This window comes from Syngnathoides biaculeatus, chromosome 22 (assembly GCF_019802595.1).
Source record: "Syngnathoides biaculeatus isolate LvHL_M chromosome 22, ASM1980259v1, whole genome shotgun sequence".
Lineage (NCBI taxonomy): Eukaryota > Metazoa > Chordata > Actinopteri > Syngnathiformes > Syngnathidae > Syngnathoides > Syngnathoides biaculeatus.
The window spans coordinates 15251067-15270011 of NC_084661.1; the positions used below are offsets into that span (position 1 = coordinate 15251067).

At 44.4% G+C, this 18945-nt stretch overlaps 2 protein-coding genes across 2 annotated transcripts; both read right to left on the reverse strand.

Annotated features, from left to right (window-relative positions):
- Positions 1 to 661: 661 nt before the first annotated feature.
- LOC133495969 (protein FAM117A-like) lies at positions 662 to 10849 on the reverse strand. The gene is made up of 8 exons (XM_061811067.1): positions 10219 to 10849; positions 9529 to 9668; positions 6828 to 6938; positions 6544 to 6660; positions 4675 to 4803; positions 3085 to 3268; positions 2353 to 2506; positions 662 to 2138 (listed from the first exon to the last, which is right to left on the reverse strand). The coding sequence occupies exons 1-8, from the start codon at positions 10322 to 10324 to the stop codon at positions 1901 to 1903; spliced, it is 1179 nt and encodes a 392-aa protein (XP_061667051.1). The 5' UTR covers positions 10325 to 10849; the 3' UTR covers positions 662 to 1900.
- Positions 10850 to 12612: 1763 nt separating this feature from the next.
- On the reverse strand, positions 12613 to 18924 carry LOC133495279 (RUN domain-containing protein 3A-like). Its single transcript, XM_061809728.1, has 11 exons — positions 18791 to 18924; positions 17239 to 17354; positions 16940 to 17067; positions 16763 to 16848; positions 16606 to 16695; positions 16445 to 16525; positions 16134 to 16299; positions 15838 to 15995; positions 14773 to 14892; positions 14560 to 14660; positions 12613 to 14487 (listed from the first exon to the last, which is right to left on the reverse strand). The coding sequence occupies exons 1-11, from the start codon at positions 18886 to 18888 to the stop codon at positions 14285 to 14287; spliced, it is 1347 nt and encodes a 448-aa protein (XP_061665712.1). The 5' UTR covers positions 18889 to 18924; the 3' UTR covers positions 12613 to 14284.
- Between the last annotated feature and the right edge of the window lie 21 nt (positions 18925 to 18945).

The window sequence follows — 18945 nt, forward strand, 5'->3', positions numbered from 1 at the left end:
AACCGGTTCAGGGTGTACGCCGCCTCCTGCCCGTTGATAGCTGGGATAGGCTCCAACACTCCCCGTGACCCTCGTGAGGATAAGCGTAAAATAAAATGGATGGATGGAATGCAAATGTATTGCACCAAACTGTAGTTGGAGTAATTCTTTCACAAACCACTAGAGGGAGCTCACGTTGAGAATCACTGCATTACATCTCAAATGAGATTGTTTGTTTTTAAGATTCAATAACACAAATGGCTGTAGAATTTTGCAGATACCCGGGTCCAGTCACTCAGCTCCATTCTTGTGAGGATAAGCGGCTAAGAAAATGGATGGATGGATGTTAGAGTGTGACCCCAAGTGTACAAAACCAATAAATGCACCTCACATATCATCTGTGACAAAGAGTACGAATGAAAAATCTATATAGTACCATAAATACTTGGTCGCTACTTTGTGAATTTCGTCTATTGTCGGTATGGTATTTAACAAACTGGAATGAACCAAATCACATTCAAAGTTGATGTCCTAGTAAGCTTTTCAACAGCCCAAAGAGTCATGTTTTTTTGGGAGATGAGCAGTGGTGTCTATGCCAAAGACACATTTTGAAATCACAGCTAAAAAAAATCCAACCTTTGTAATAATTCTGTACATAAACCACCACTTTACCACAGAAGCATCATTTTGAGCATTTCCACTTTTAATCCATCACAAAAAAAAAAGGCCGCACACATTGAAACGGTGGAATTCATGTGGACAGAACACAGTACCTGAGACGACGGAACCTCCCCCAGCATCCACATACACGCCACACTGAGATTTAGCCTCGGTTCTGGGGGGGGCGAGGGGGCAGAAAACAAAATTTCATCTGATACACATTTTACCAGGATACTAAAACTAGGAAAGGTCTGGCTACTGTTCCATGTGCACGTACACAAAACCAGACTAACGTACGGAAGCGAGGAGCGTCCCCTCTATCAAGATCTCGTTTCCTGGAAGTGCGTCGAAAATCTACCCGGTACAAAATTTCACATAACACCCGCCTGGATTATACAAACATAAAAACTGAAAGTAACAGGCTTTTTTTTTTTTGTCCTTTTAGCTTATTTTGCAGGTTATTTGGAAAAAAAAAAGGGGGGGGGTGAGGGGTGTAGAAACAGCTTTACAAAAGTGAATGTAAAAAAATAATGATTTGCAAAAGTATTCATATTGTGCAAATGTGTCTACCAGGGAAAAAAAAAAAAACTATACACAAAAAAAAAAAAAAAAAGAGGATATTGACGGTTCTACACAACAAATTTTTTAGGTAGTCAAATACATTTTTTAAACATACCATTAAGATTCGTTTTGATGGTATGGTAACATTTTTTTTAATTTTTTTTATTGTTCTCCCCAAGATACACAAACTGTTGAAAGTTGGAATGTGTACGCCGGCGCCACCCAAAGTTTCCCTCCGGCCAGCAATCGTCGAACGTGTGAAATGAAAAGAATCCAACTGATTTGTCATGCTTTGCGCACCAGCCATCCTGGGCCAAACGGGATGGCGAGACCCAGAAAAATAACCTTTCGTTGATTGATAAACAAAACAAACAAAAAAATGCTTATTTTCGAGAGTGTGTGTCAGTCAAAAAGTCCTTTTCTTAAAGACCGTCTCACACGTGTTTAGCCAAAAGTAAATCTTTGGATTACACACTGTAAAAAAAAAAAAAAAAAAAAAAAAAAAGGGAGGGAGGGGGGGAAAAACAAAGACTAAACAAATAGCTCCTCTTTGGATTGATTACTCTCAATAGTATGATTTTTTTTTAATTCTTCTTTTTTTTTTTAATATAACTGATAAACATTTTATACCTGTCTAGAAAAGGACGCTTTCCTATTATAAAGCAACAGCAACCACTATCAGGAAACGTGCGAGCTTTGATTAGACGGCGTCGGTGCGCACGCGGCCTTCGCCCGGGGGGGCGCCGGGAGGGTCGAGGGGGCCGCGGGCGACTCCCTGGCTCGTGACGGACAAGCTGCGGAGCAGCAGGTCCACGGAGGGCAGCAGGGCGGTAGGGAGGCTGATGGGGCAGAAGGCCGAGCCCCCATGGGGGGTAAAGTTTACCTTGTTGGGGTCTGGGCACGAGGAGATGGGCACTGGCTTTTGCTGGGTGGAAGTGCTGAAAGGAAGAAATGAAATGTTAAAATGGTTTTTATTTGCGGTCAGCACACAAGCACTTGCATCTCAAATATTACCCCCACCCCAGAAGGAAATGAATGGAAATGGCAATCAATGGCCGCCGCGCTAACGCTACCACAGCTAGTTAAAAAAAAAAAAAAAAAATACTGGTAAAAATCACTGATCCCAGCCCCCCTAAAAAACACCCAACGCACCTTGTCTCCTCCCAGACCCGGACTTTTTCGCAGCCCTCTGGGGGTTCTCTCTGGAAGCAGCAGCTCTTGTTGGGTCCGGGCGAGGAAGAGATCAGCAGAGGAAGCGAGAGGTCTGCCTCGCTCAGGGACGACGCGGGGGACGGGAGGTCCGACCCTGCGACGGAGGTGACGGTTAACCAAAGATGTTTCTGGAACGGGTACCGTAATTCCCGGCCTACAGAGCGCGCCTGGTTGTAAAGCTCACCCGGTACATTTGTAAAGGAAATACCATTTGGTACCTACATAGGCCACAGCCGTGTAAAAACCGCAAATGCCCACATTGAAACATGAGATATTTACAAAGAAAGACGGTACACAGAGCATATAACGCTAGCGCGCTAACACTAGCGCCGCCTCGCTAACAGGGCCGGTTAAAACAAAAAAAAAAAAAAAAAAAAAAAAAAAAACATACTGGTAAAAAAAAAAATAAGAATAATAATAATCACAGACACGGCAGTAACACGCTAGCAGAGCAGCAACAGGGTCGGACCGGGAAAAGTTACTTCCTCAGCAGATATATTTCACCAGTCTCACTCTTCCCTTTTCCGCGCGAGTGTCCCCTTGCGGCCGTCACAAAAAAAAATGCACAAATTAGCCGCATCACCGCATAAGCCGCCGGGTTGAAAGCGCGTGGAAAAAAGTCGCGGTTTATAGGCCGGAAATTACGGTAAGTAAGTTCGGAGCTTCGGCGACCTTTGTGTACATCCAGGGGGGCGTCTTCGGACGTGGGCGGGGTGGCGGAGGTGGGAGAGGCGCACGGCGAGGACGACGCGGAAGATGGTGAGGGAGGCGTCGCGGAGGCCGGGTCACTTTGCGAGCCGCTGCTGCAGCTCAGCGGCGGGACGGGAGCCCGGTGGCCGTCTGGAACCTCCAGAAGCTGCAAAGACAGAAAACACTGGAATAAAACACAAAAAGACATCACGTGAGGCTGAATCGAGCCCCGGTTTCACCAATCCAACGTAACCACGAGCATCTGACTCCCATTTGACCGAATAAACTGGGCCAGGCGTCACGTGACCCAACATAAAGTGTCCAGGCCCCAACACACGGGAAAACTTTTCCAAGTGAGTCATTTGCACGGAGCCTGGCCGAAACAATGGAGGAAATGACGGCGTGCGACTCGCAGCCAAAACAGGCCGAATGAACACTCCTGGCCTCACATTTAATCCGTTCACTTTACAGGCTATGGGGAAAAAAAAAAAAAAAAAAAAAAAAAAGGGGGAAAATATGTCAAGCGCCGCCACCTGCCTGCCTGAAAATGGCCACATTGCGGCCTACAAGAACTCTTGACCCAATTTGAGAAAACATGTAAAACATTTCTCATTTATTTTATACAGATTTTTTTAATTAAAATCACACAGTTGGGCAATATCTAAAGTTGCACATTCCTATCTCATTTTGACGATTTAAAAATCTGAACTTAATGAAAAGTTACTGTGTGGAAAAAAAAAACTACCACCATATTTTCCATATTTTTATTTTACTATAAGGCGCACCTCCAATGGATGGCCTATTTCAAAACTTTTTTCCTATATATAAGGTGCATCGGCTGGGGTTACGTTCTGCATCCATTAGATGGCGCTGTACTAAAGGCTCAATATTGATCCATATATAAGGCGCATCTGATTTAAAGGCGTACTGTCAGCTTTTGAGAAAATTCTAGGCGGTAAAATACGGTAATTTATAATCAATACATTTGGAGGACTATTTTTACTTCGAAAAATGTTACAAAATAAGGTATCTTTGTTTTCCTAAACCGAAGCCGTATGGCGCAGGTGTCAAACTCGAGGCCCGGGGGCCCGATCTGGCCCACCACATGATTTTATGTGGCCTGCGAGGCAAAATCTAGAGTGCTAAGTTCCACGATTCCTGTAAAAATGTGGACCAAACTTACAAATTGACATATCATGAATGATAAAGTTGAGATATTACAAATATTTTTGTGTTACCAAACGTGAATAGTTGAAAAAAAAAACGCATTACTCTTGATTTCTGATTCCAAAACTAGTTCATAAATCAATGTAAATGTGACGAGGTGACTAAATATTTTTGTTTCACAGTCAGAACGGCCCCTCTGAGGGAAAGTGGAACAATTTCATGCTCTTCCACTAGATGGCAGACGTGTATCCACGTGTTCCAGATTCCACACTTAGCAAGTTCATTTCTAAGTAAATTGAGATGACGTTATTTCAGTTTATACATACACTCTCATGAATATTTTTGATTTGTTGCTGTGCGGTGATGTGTAAAATATGCGCTTTGGCTTGACTAATATGATATTACCTGATGGTGACGATGTCCTGGCTGACAGATGAACATGCCCTCCAGCTCTTGGTTGAGGCCCTCAACGCTGCATCGCAGCCGAGGCACCAGCGTCGACAGCGGGGCCAGCGGGATGGGAATGGGCTGAGTCTGGAGACACAAACAAGTTAGGTTCGGACGGGATTTTCAAAACAAAACACTCTCTGATGTGCCGTTCGTGCAAAAAAAAAAAAAAAAAAAAAAGGGGGAGGGGGGGCAGCAGTTGTGAGGAAAATTCCCGAGCCGCCAGATATCGCAGGGATTTCATGAAGCGGCAACTAAATTCTCATCGAGCACCATCGCGGCATGGGCAGGTTTGTGTTGCTGAATTGAGCGGGGTAGCATGAAAATGAAAGAAGAAAAAAAAAAAAAAATTATGACAGCTGCGCTAAAATGCACAAGCAGTGTTAATGTCGCGTCCTTCCTGTTGCTTCAGTGTTTTAGTTCTTTCATTTCCTGCGATGTGCCCAAGTGAGGTGAAGATGGCCTGAGGATCTCCGCACAGGGTGCAACTTTTTTGATTTCTCCGTTTATGTGTGCTAAACTTATGTTTACACGGCTCTTCAGCTATTTCTCACTCTATTTTCCTAACGTGGGGAAACTGTAAAATCCGAACCGCATTGAACGCATCAGCTGACAAGGAAACAAAAGCAGACTACAAGCCCCCCCCTCCCCCACGTGGATTTACTTATCAGGATGGGGCGTTTAGCCACTGTCTGCCAGAGATGATACTGAGGGCCAGTAAGGTGGAGACTGTAGCGCACAGGAGTCAAACTCGAGGCCCGGGGGCCAGGTCTGGCGCGCTGCATGATTTTATGTGGCCCGCATAGGCTAATCATGTGTATCAACTTCCGTGATTTTTTTTTTTTCCAAATCGGTACCAAAATTTCAAATTGTCATATCATGAATGATAACGTTGAGCTATTACAAGTATTTTTGTGTTACCAAACAACAATAGTTGGAAATACCCACTACCCTTGATTTCTGATTCCAAAATTAGTTCATAAATTTCACGTGTAAATATGATGAGGCGGTTAAATATTTTTATCGTATCACAGCCCTAACGGGCCTTTGAGGGGAAACCGCAAGAACGATGTGGCAGGAGACAAAATCGAGTGAGTGTTCCAGACCCCAAACTATGCCACTGCTGGAGAATGGACCTTGGCCATCAGGAGCAGTACAATGGAGATAATACCTGCATGAAGAATACATCCACAACAAAACTCAATAAGATGCAGTAATTGTCATAATTTTTGACAGAAGATTAAGAATACATGCCTGTGAAATTAGTAGTTGTCTGTCTACATGTGTTGCTCCACTGTTTGTGTTCAAATATTTTTAAAGAATGACAACACTGCAACGCCAATGCTAGTTTAATTGGCCTCTCTATGGTATTTTGTGTAGGGTGTTAGCATCAGGCTAGCAGAATTTCGAGTCAGGAAAAACATTTGTGGTTATTTTAAATGCACAACACGCAATTTTCTGTTTTAAGTTTAGTTTGATGGAAAACTCAACCTGGGAGTGGCGAGAAATACTTTGAAACTTTTTCTGTTTTTTGTTCACAACCTGCCAAACTGCTGCTCGCTGGGAGCAAAGTCGAGTTTGTCGCCACCATCCGGGCGATTGAATCTCAATTTTTTTGCCTGCAAGTCAAGGCAAAATAATTCTACTGTGCAACTGATTGTATCACCAAAAATGCAGAAGCCGGATCACTTCACTTCTGTACATTACAAGTTTCATTGCCGAAGTAAAAATGTACAAGTAGGTGTCTCGGCGGAGGCCTCGGCACTTTGCACCCGGGGAATATGCGAGAAGAGGAACAGGTGTTCTGAAGGTGGGGTGAAGAAGCACCTGAGTGGTTCCTAGGTTACAGCTCCCGAGAGTGAAGCCACGCTGGCAGTCTCGGTCGTGCCCCCCTGAGACGCCGGGTTTGCCGCGCTGCTGCAGCTGTTGTTTTAGTTTGGTGATCTGCAATAGGGACGAGGTCACCTTCAGTCAATTAGCCTGAAAATCTCTCACACGTACACCACTTCCATTTCATTCAAACTGAGATCGGAATAATGAGCGTCGAAAATTTCATTTTGGCTTGTCTAGTTTCTTTATGTTGCTAAACTCTCAAGTCAGCGGATGCTCACTTCCTGGAGTTGCTCGGCGCTACCCCATGATGCCGAGCGCTTGTGGCTGATGACGCCGCTGTCGTCGGTGTCGTCCCTCCTGCTCTGCGTTTTGTCGGACCAGTTCGGGGTCTGGAAACAAAAGAGAGACACACAAAAACAAAATTTGTCTAAAGGGTACACTTTGCAGTTGTGGTTACAATTTGCACTGCGTTACATTGCGAGCTATTTTTAGTTTTGCAAACCAAAATTTGACTTTGGACGAGCTTGGATTACTCCAACATTTAAATGAAATAAAAAGAAACGCTAACACCCGCCACACTGACTTGACTCCAGCCATCTTCTTCAGTCACTCATTTGGCCGCGACACGGAAAAGACACATTGACAAACCAAAACGTAACACAATGTGTGCTCGTGACTTCGAAAACCTTCACCGTCATTATGTTTAAACGTTGATTTTTCACATAAGAGTGCAGTCTTCTCGACACATATCCGCAAAAATGTCTTTTGGGGTAGGCCGGAACAGATGAATCGCAAATTCAACTCCACGGTGTGACATCAAACGACACAAATCTGCCACAAAAACAGGTTTTGCTTTTTCTTTGGGTTGTGGGTTTTTTGTGTGTGTGATTTCGCCACAGAAGCCGCATTTATGACAAAGGAGAAAAATGTAAAGATAACCACTGAACCAGGAATTGAATTAATCTGTAAGGATGTGGCTGCTCACTTCAGAACAATACAACTGATTAAATTGTTATTTTATTTTAATATGCAAACCTTAAATCTGATCCATTCATCTGATCAAATCCATTTTTATACTTACACAGCATAATATTTCCAACAATCCTGTACATATGAAACGCCAATTTTTGACCTTGCTGCCGCGGCTCTCCATTACAAGTTTGTCAGGATGTCTTCACAGGGTGAGTCCATTTTGACTTCATTTCCAGTTTCATTAGAAACGGGTCAACTATTCTTGCCTCTCGAGAATGAAGGGCGCTTGAGGGCCCGAGCCTGGCCCGAACTGAGTCGCTTAAAACGATTTCCTCGGTTTGACATTAACGTCGAAAGTTTCACTGCAGTCATATCACACCGTACGCACAAAAAGGAAGCAAGCGCGCACAGAGGACGGTGCAGACGACTTTTGTTCAGTGCTGCGGTTCTCACGGCTATGCAGGCTGCAGGCGAACTGTGCAGCTTTATCTCAAGCCCATCCTGCCCTTGAGACCAGTATTTTCTCAACATTTTGGGGGAACCAAGGCACAAATGGAACATTAGAAAAATCACACCAGGAAAAAAATGTTACAAAAAATTCACAGCAGATAAGAGATGGAGCCCATCGGCGTGTCGAAAAATGTCAACAAAAAATTGACACTTCCCTAACAAGTGATTAGAACCGTCTTTATAAATAGTTTAAACAGTAAACATGACACAGGCTTTGGTGTTTTCTGACCTGAACGATGTGAAAATAAGAACTAGCGGCCGTTAGCGATTCCACCGGTTTTGATGCCATGCTGAGCCCGGGTTGACGAAACTTTCGCTTGCAGCAAGCGCGGGCCCCGCCATCTTACCTGTTGTATACATTCCCACTGACTGCCAATAACAAATGTACCGTTAAATATGTGATTGGATGAGTGGCTGTGTGTGGGTAGAAGGAGGTTAAGCTGAACAAGTACTACTACAGTAACTGGTTTTTGCCTCAATTAATCACTGCCAGACTTCCCAGTTAACTAGGATTTTTTATTTCTAAAGGAAGTACTGGCGAGGAGGATTTGCTCGGTCAGCTATTTTTGCTTTAAGTATTGATGGTTCATATTGGTACCCAATACCTTGAAACGAGGCCGGTATTTGTACTCGGCTATCCCCAACACATCCAGTTAGTATTTTGTCACGCATCTGTCTGTTTTCTTAGCCGCTTATCCTCACGAGGGTCACGGGGAGCGCCGGAGCCTATCCCAGCTGTCAACGGGTAGGAGGCGGGGTACACCCTGAACTGGTCGCCAGTCAATCGCAGGGCACATGGAGACAAAGAGCCGCAGTCACAATCACACCTCGGGACAACTTAGGGTGTCCAATTAATGTTGCATGTTTTTGGGATGTGGGGGGGAAACCGGAGTGCCCGGAGGAAACCCACGCAGGCACAGGGGAAGAACATGCAAACTCCACACAGGCGTGTCCGGGATCGAACCCGAGACCTCAGAACTGTGAGGCCACAACAATGAAAATCACTATTTTTTTCATAATACAGACGCTAAATAGGTGATTTTTTTCAGTGAATACCCCAGTATTTGTTCCCAGTACAAAAATTATTCTAATAGGTGAATTTAGCAAATGCCAAATCGTAAATATGAGGGCTTGCACTGTATACTGGTGATTTGGGGTTTTACATAAATTAACATGAGCCGCGTGAAATCTGGGTCTGATAAAATTAAGACAAAAATGTATTTGATTGCATGGCTACACGGGCTAAATTGAACATCTGCAGTCTAGTGAGCGAGAGCATCAATCTGCCGGTCATCGCCACAATAGGTTGATGAACAAAGATACATTATTTGTAATCATTTTCAGACCAATTATGTGAAAGTGGATTATTACCTGTGGAACACATGTTGATCACATTTGCGACTTGAAAGTCAAAGTCCATTCTAACGACGCGTGGAAGCAAAAAGTTGCATTTCTCACTTTCATCCAAACCGCCACCGAAAAGGATTCCCATCTGACCTGAGTGGACTTGTCCTTTCGGCACACGCCGCCCTCGGGTTCTTTGGGCCAGTGGCCCTGCAGGTACGGGCCGACGATGGCGTCCAGGGACATCGTCCGCCTCATCCCGGGGCACAGCTGCTGCGGCTTGGCCTTTCCAGCTGTCATCGGGACACAACTGCTGTTAATAAACATTATACTGTACGCTGCTTGTATGAAGAGAACATTAAAATGGTGACCGTTCCGTAATTATGATTAGATGTGAAAATGAGTTATTCTCCACCCATGGCCTTTTTGAGGCAATTGTTTGATGAGGTCAGCAACCAGAAGAGTTTAGGGCGAATCCATTTTTGGTCTAATCTAACAATAAAATAAAAAAAATGAAAAATAAGGCTAATTAAAAACAAGCCGTTTTTCAGTATTTACTAAAGTAGCATTTTTCATTGCTCAAACACAGTTTTGATTAAATAAAAGCCTGAGTCAAGACTAGTTAAAAAGATACTTTTGTACTCAAGTACATTTCAGTACTTTTTGTAACATTGACTTGAGTTGAATCAGTACCACTTTTTCGTCTGTTTTATACAAGTGTCTGTACTTTAGAGTACGAGTAGTTGAAGTAGTTGAGTACTTCTACTTTAGCACAAGAGTACTTTTGTAAATGAGTCAGTATTAGTGACTCCAAAGACGAGCGACAGGTGGAGAGGCTCGTACCTGACTTTCCACTCCTGCCTTTGGCTCGGTGCTTGCTGGCCAGCTGATAGGGGACCGTCGCCCTGAGGGGCTGCGGGCCCAGGGTGGCTCCACTCCGGCCTGACATGCTCGCCGCAGCCGTTGGCGGACCAGCGACGGATGTGGACGAAGGTGATGGAGCGGGGCGGGTGGGGGGTTTTTGCTCTCTGGTGAAGCACTACGGCTTGCTACCCCCCCCCCCCCCTCGACCGTTCGCCGGTTAAACTAGGCAAAAATTGACGCCCGAGTCACCGAGTAGACATCCCCACGGGTGGCCGAGAGTTCCCTCCGACGCCGGGCGGTTATTCGCAGCTCGTCATGAGTTTTTCGCCACTTTTCTTGTCGTGTTTGTGGCGAGTTAGCTGCCTAGCAAGCAAAGTTTCTTTGTGAGGATGTGGAGATGTTTTCAGCTCGCTGGCGAAAACGAGGAAGCAGACACTTTCCACAGTGGAAGGGGGAGGTTAAAAAAAAAAAAAAAAAAAAGGTCGACACAACGCCAACACCGCGTTTCTAATAAAATTCATAAGCGTATTCAAATGTTTTTTGTTTTTTTTCGGGTCTGGGGAGCCGGATGCCAGTGTTCAGTCCTCAGACTACAAACACCTCCGCCACGCTGGTGTGGGTTTAATTATCGACGGGGTGGGACTTAACGGGCATTCTCACTTCTGATTGGTCAGGAGAATTTAAAGCTGCCTTCCTATTGGGTCCGTTGCCGTCAATCTGTCGCACCACGAATGCTAGTTAGTTCTTGACGCCCACTTTGTTTCATATCACTTGTTGATCCATTTCAACGTAATATAAACGTTATCATCATCGTTAAATACGTGAGCGTATCACGTTAAACACCTTCAATACGTGTGGGTTAATAAGTGAACTTTAAAAGGTAATCGTTAAGAGGGTATTCGGAAAGTCACTGTGCACTTGTTTCAATATCATAAAGGAGATACACAGGTATGGATTTTTTTTTGATAGAAACGTGGGTGTTCATTAAAAACAAGTGGACAATGACTTTTCGAGCATCCTGTGCTATAATTATGAGGCCACCAAGTGGTTACATTTACCTTATAATTCTGAGGTTTCCCTTCTTGTGTAGTTTGCATGTTGTATATATATATATATATATATATATAATATATATATATATATTATATATATATATATATATATATATATATATACATATACATATATATATGTGTGTACGCCGTCATCCTAACCTCCAAAAACATGCACGTTAGTTTGAAGTCACATCCTTTTTCTTGGCCTACTAAATTAAATAAAGTGTGTTTACTTCCTGTTTCTTGTCAAATAGATTTGGATATTTTATTATGGGAGAGAACCTGTCCCCAAATTGCTTTTTTTTATAACATATAACAAGCATATTTTTCATGAAAGCTGAATCTGATCAAAGCTGGAGGAAACTCAAAGATAAAGAGTTTTTAAGAAACCACTGTGCCTGAGGAAAAACAAGAGACCAAGTCATACCCCCAATTGCCTTGCACTCATCTGTTATCCTGGGCTTCAGGAGCTTTGATTAAACTATTTTGGAATATCCACCACGTCTAGCACCTGTGGCTAACATTAGCTTGTGTACAGACCTAATACTAGCTTAGTATTGCTAGCCATGCTATTCTGAGTTTGACACCCTTCCATCCATGTTTTACACTGCTGCATTAAATTGTCCATAAATGCAAATATGAGTATGAAAGCTTGTTTGTCTATAAGTACCCTATTGATTGGCGATCAGTCCAGGGTGTACCCTGCCTGTCACCCAAAGTTACGTGGGATAGAGTTCAGTTGAAAATGAATGGATGGTGACAAATTTTTAAACCATTCATTTGATCCAGCGTGGCCAAAATATTTAACAAACAAATAAAAAAAAACAAAACAACATGATAATCTTTGGAGCTTTGGAGGACTTGATAAAAACCCCTGATAATAAAAAGGATCCCCACCCCTGATTTTAAGGCCTACGAGCGGCATGTGTAAACAGCATCAGGGTGGACTGGTTTCGGGTGGCGCGCCTCTGCGTGAGCCCGCGTGTGCGCGGCAGCGTGCGCTGCGGAAGATAAATGTCCCGTCTCTGTGCAAAAAGGGAGTGTCGACGGTGGGGACTGTGAAAGGAGGCGCAGATAACATGCCATGCCCAAGTTTCAGCGAGTCCAAGTGGCCTCCCCGTTTGAAACTGAACTGCAAACGTGCGCCTATGCAAAGGGAACTTCGGGGGGGGGGGGGGGGGGGGGGGGGAAGAGAACGCAATTGTGTCTGGCCCACCAAAACGAATATGGTTTATCTCAGTAGGTGGAATTGGCTCCCTTGTGTCTCTAGAGGCCTGCTGTTGATTAGCATTAAACATGCAAATTCACTGAATATGTAAAAAAAAAAAAAAATTGCAGGTTTATTTCATTTAAATAACACAATATAGCACAGGGCTTGCTTTGCAAAGGTTACAGAACTCTACCTGATGCGAAGAAACAAATGGGTCATCTACAGAGAGCAGTTCACAGGTCAAATAATAAGGACAGAGTGTAAACGGGTTGTTTCTCAGCGACGCGCACGGTTGGTTGAAAACGACAATGGTAACATTCATCCTGCATAGTCGTGATGTACTTTGCATTTGTCTGTTTGCGCTGTAATGCCTCGAAGAACCTCGTTAAGCTTGAAGCTAATATGTCCTATCCCAAAAATCTAACCATTTGATTTGGCAACATCTACACTTGCAAGAAAGTATCATCATCTTTTTGTTAGACGTCACTGCAGTCGAGCATTAAAGTCCCTGTAAAGTGAAATAAATGTCACGGAAATTTGACAAACCAAAATGGAGAGTGCATCGAATAGAAGTGCAAAATTCAAATGATTAAAATCATGAACTTGTGGCTTGCGCGTATCCGGCTGCCACCAGGTAATTGTGGGGCTTATCCATGCCGCGACAACAAGGCACTCGCTCGAAAGCGGCCACACCAGTCCAAAGGCCCTGTCCATACGTCTGCCATCCCCGACTACATGTATACTGTAATTTCCGGCCTACAAACCGCGACTTTTTTCCCCACACGGTTTCAACCCTGCGGTTTATGCGGTGATGCGGCGCTAGCGTTAGTGCGGCGCCAGCGTTAGCGCACCTGGTTATAAGCCTCGGTACACAGAAATAGTTTAACGCTAGCGCTAGCGTTAAACTCTTTCTGTGTACCGAGGCTTATAAACAGGTGCGCTCTGTAGGCCGGGAATCACGGTACTCACTTATCTACAATTCAGCCGCTCTAAGCGGCCACATGAGGCCGCATAGGCTGGCTGTGAAGTCAGATTTTTAAAAATATTATCAAAATATTACATCCTCTCTTCCGACATCCTCTGTGTGACGTGCATGCAGTCGTGGCCGCCAACAAGGCACTCTAAAACGGCTACGTCAGCACACTATCCGGAGGGAAGATGCATTTCTGGGGTGTGGGTACAACTAGCTAGCTATATGCGCATCCAAACTGCGCCAGATACATGCTGATGCGAACAAAGGTGCTTAAAGTTTTTACAGTACACAGCGAGGAAGCAATGACTCGGGCCAGACTCCAAAGCGCGTCAAGTGGTGCCATTTTAAAACTGAGCCCTAAAAGTTTGCAAAACTGTTTAACACCGTACTTCCACAATTGAGTACTACATAGTTCTCAGTCTTAGCACACGTTTGTAGCAATTATCCCCAAATACGCATCATGTATCCAGAAACAAATTCACTTTACAGGAACTTTAAGAGCAGCTAGGAAACAGCGCGTTTGTTTCTCTTGCCGTTACGAACTCGTCTGCTCCGATAACGCAACCGTCAGGATGAAATGATGCGCTGAGTGATAAAACAGTGACATTGAAACGACAACAGGGCCAAGCTGACAATAGTCAGCGAGAAGAAGGCCATCTGCCAGTAACGCAGACGTTTTTTTTTTTCTTGGAAAGTCCCGCTACTCTTTCGCAAACACATAAAAAAATGGCGTAAGTCAAGAGAAGTACAGGCGGGGGGAAAAAAAAATGGATGAAAGTTGAAGATGTGTTATGATGACCTTTTGTTTCACACTGAATTGTCTTTGGGTGTCTGGAAAGCGGACAGTCGTGCAGGTTTTGGTGGCCCCAAGCTGGGAGAGAGGGCAGGACTGTTCTCTGTGCTGATGTTGACCAGGCACTCACTGGACTTGAGGCTCGATAGGGACTTGCAGCTTGGAAAGGAGCCCAAGGAGCCACAAAGTCCCATCAGGGAAGGGGTGTAGTCCTTTTCTGGATGCAAGAAAAATCTTTTAGCTCTTATTGTTGTTTTTTTCTTTAAAGGAGAACCGTGTTGTCATTCACCTGTGCACCAGGCGCCTCCGTTCTGCTTCCCCTCGGGCCTGAGAGGGTCTGAGTCCAGGCTGATCTCCACAGACAGCAGCTCCGTGCTGGGGAAACTCCTCCTGAGCATCAGCAAAAAGTGTGTTTAAGACCAAACAAGGTCATATTAAACACGGTGAAAAGAGCTTTGCAGTGGACCCTCGCATATGCATATTATTTATGCATAAACACAACCTGCGGAGGAGCTTGACGTGGTCTTGACTGTCATACGGCTCGCGCAGAGGCCACTGGTTCACCAACGGGATGGTCAGGTCCTTGGCCAAGTGGCTAGTGTCGCACGGAATCAAACAGGTTCTGTTAAACGCAAGAGGCGACAATATCAGAACATGTCGATGCAACTCGCATACAAAAAAAGAAAACGAAAACAGTGGCTTGAAAGGCACTTATAGATAAAATGAACTGTTTAAGTGATGATGATGTATGGAAGTAAATTAGTGCCACCGGGGATTTGAATTTGAAAAGCCACAGAAAGCGGGATCTGAATTTGAAATGTAAAGTGATCACATTTTCGATAGTTGCTACAATTCGCTGTCTAAAATTCCCCGTTTGTGCCACCGGGCAGGGTTACTTCAGGTTGAAATCGAACAGCCAGCCAATCCAGTTACGCTTTCTTAGTATGTGACATCACGTGACTGAGAAAGCGTAACTGCGATTGGCTGGCTGTTCGGTTCTGACCTGTAGTAACCCTGCCTGCTGGCACAGACGATCAATTTTAGACACCAAAATATAGCCAGTTGAATTTCAATACAGCAAATTGTAGCAACTATAGAAAAATGTCATGATTTCACATTTCAAATTCAAATCCTGGTGGCACTAATTTACTTCCAGAATGATGATGATGATGATGAGGATTATGATTGTTATTATTGTAAACAATGAGTACAGTGGGCGGCACGGTGGATCCGCTGGTAAAGCGTTGGCCTCACAGTTCTGAGGACCCGGGTTCGATCCCGGCCCCGCCTGTGTTTGCATGTTCTTCCTGTGCCTGCGTGGGTTTTCTCCGGGCACTCGGGTTTCCTCCCACTTCCCAAAAACAAAAACTCTAAAATTGCCCCTAGGTGTGATTGCGAGTTCGTCTGTTTGTCTCTACGTGCCCTGCAATTGGCTGGCAACCAGTTCAGGGTGTCCCCCACCTCCTCCTGCCCGTTGACAGCTGGGATAGGCGACTCGCCGCAACCCTCCTGAGGATAAGCGGCAAAGAAAACGGCTGGATGGATGAGTATATTTGCTTCCACTCACAGTTGCTCCTGAAGCTCGAGGACGACGGTCTCCAGCTCTTTCCTCTCCTGCTGACTTTGCCCTTGCAGCTCATCCAGCCGGGCCTTCAGTCGCTTGTTCTCCGCCTCCGTGTTCTTCAGCTGGGACTCTCGCAGCCGCACCAGCTCCTCCAAGTAACCCTGACAACACACCCCCACGCCAATTCAACTTCAACCCCTTACAAATTTTGGCTCATGTTGTCGTTCATCATGATTTTTTTTTTGTCCTTCTATTATGCTCCTGTCACGCGTACATTAAAAAAAAAGAAGCTCACAGACCTTCTGAGCATGAACAATCTTGAACCTCTGCTCCATCTTGCGACACTTTGTGCTCCAGCTCTCCTCGTCCGCGACCAGCGGTACGTAAGGGTGCTCGGGGATGCTGTCATCGCTCGTGCTGCTGTCGACACTCTGCCGGTCGTCGTCGTCGCTCACGTAGTCGTAGCTGGGACAGAAAGTGGCGGGGAGCTCGGGATACATCGCGTATAAATTGTGAGTTTTTCTTTAAAACAAAACTAATTGCTAGAGGGGAAAAAAATGCCCATTTCGTGGGGTGAATGATTTAAAATGTCTCTCGATGTAGACAATACCTTTGTGTGAATTTCAAATATGGTGTGTAATCGATAACTGCGGAGGATTTTCCGTCCAAGGCTTCCCCTTTTAGACAAAAACTGTAAAAAATGGATAACATATAGATAAGAAAAGGGAATATAACAGGTTTGGTGCTCGTAATGTTCAGAATGAAGGTCACCTAAAGTCTATGGCTCCGAGGCCTATGAGCATCCCAGTTAGCACGCTGGCTTCTTCTCTTAGCATGATTGCTCCTTCTGCGTAAAAGCGCCTGCAGACACAAAATATTGCACTCGAGACGCCATTATTGAAAAAAAACAACAACTTTGGCCTCTCACCTTGTTGTTCTTGTGTCCCTTAAGGCCGTAGCTATATATTCTGACAACCTCTTCTCCATAAGGGCAACCCTGATCCAGGCTCGCCCCTGAAGGGATCAGTCAAAGAATCCAGAATATTCTAACATGTCAGAATTAAAACTATATATATTTTCAAGACGATACTATCCTCAGACTTACTTTTGCCCGCGAGGGGCTGATGTTCTCCATACTCTCGATGCTGCTAATGCAGCTGTTGGGCAGTTTGGCGCAAGCCAGTCGAATGTAGTCCCAGAAACTCCTCTGGCCGTCGAACCAGCTACCGGAGCCTTTATGTAAAAAAAATTTCATTTCATTTTCTCAGTGAAATGAACAGCCAAACCAGTACACATTAAGTATTCAAATCTAAAGGCAATTCAATCCTCTTTGTTTTTTATGCACATATATTGTTCCTCTTTTGCACGATGTTGCGGCGCTTTTAAGGTTAAACTGTGGGTCACCTTTAAAACAGTGGCTGAGAATGTGCTCCAGGATGGCCGCAAAGTTGATGAACTCCTCGGATGAGTCATCGATGGGCTCGGCCGTGTATTTCTCGAGGAGGGTCTTCACCGAAAACCTGCGGTGAGGCACAGGAAGGAGTCACAAAATGACTTGAAATACGGGACTTTTGTATTATATAGTTGTAGAAACACATCAGTATGATGCAGTGGACGTCAGGGCACAATAATAAAAATTGTTAAATGGAGACCTCTCTGACTATCTTTGTAAAGGCAGATTTATGCACGGAGCTATTGTGCGCTGCCGTTATCTCCTTTTATCTTATTAGATCATAGCCTTTACATCAAATTTGTCATGGACCTGATGTTGCCCCGCCCAATCCGTGCTGATGTCATCCTTCTCAGAAAAACGTTTCTGGAGAGCATTCAGCAGGAAGCATAGTCACGTTTTACTGAACAGCTCAATTAGATGACTCCTATGTGACACACCTCTATTGATGATGTACATGATTGGTTATAGGCAGAGCTAACTGCTAAATCACGCTTGAGCTCCACAAAAACACTCATTTACATTTTGGTTTTTTTTTGCATTCATCCCACCACAGGGCGATGATCAAACCCTCCATTGTTCCAAAGGCATCAATGCGTCATTCAGTAGACAATGTACAGAGCAGGCCATGACTTGGTGGTTCTTATAATGAAAATAAACACAATGTCTTATTTTTTTAAAAGGAATACTCCACTAAACAATAAAAAGCCTTAATCCGATAGTTCATATGTACTGTACCTTGAAAAATTGAAGTTAATCCGACAATTTAATGGTGTTTTGAGATTTTTATCGCCAAATACGAATTTTCACGGGCGCCGCCATTTCGGTGAGTCACATGACCTACTATATTATCAAGCACGTGACCCAAATAAGGATACGCCATGTGTTATTTTATCTAATTCACTATCTGCCAGTTAACTCACATTTAGGACTCACTATCGCCCCTGTAGTTGCGGGGTGGTATTACGTGTTATCGCATCAATGACCCGCTTTGAGTGACAGATTATATTTAAGCAAAATGTGTGGCAAGGCTGTTAGAAAACAATAATAATGTAATATTTATATTAATAATAATATTAGAAACTGCCAATGGACCCCCTGATGTTAACATATAAAATAATAAAAGGGAGACTTAAAGGTCAGACACGAAAACAAACACAACCGATGAGAGCTTCAACCATAAAAATAAGAACTTATGGGAACGCCAAATGGACAAAAAGGGTTCGCATAAGTGGACCTTATGAGTCCGCAAGGTGCCTGCCCCTGGAAGGTTGTCGTCATGGCAACCACACCATCAGGGGATGGGAGAGGGTCAATGGAAGATGACACTGCTAATTTTTTTTTTTTTTAATCCTTTCTCTGGCATATAATTATGTTAACACAGAGCTGTCACTAAATAGAGGCTTGGAATGAGATGATGTCATCTGAGGTCAGGAGTGAAGCGACTTGTGACGTAAATAAATGCCCGCTTGGAGGTACGCAGTATTGGCGTCAAGTAGGACTGACCTGCAGACGGTGATGAGGTTCCTCCTCTCCACCGCCACATTCCGACCGGATGCTCTCTTCGACACTTCGCCCATGGCCACGCAGCAGCCGGGCTCCATCCGGCAGCCTCCACCCCCCCCCCCTCCCGCTATGGAAGGACCCCTCCCTTCCCGACA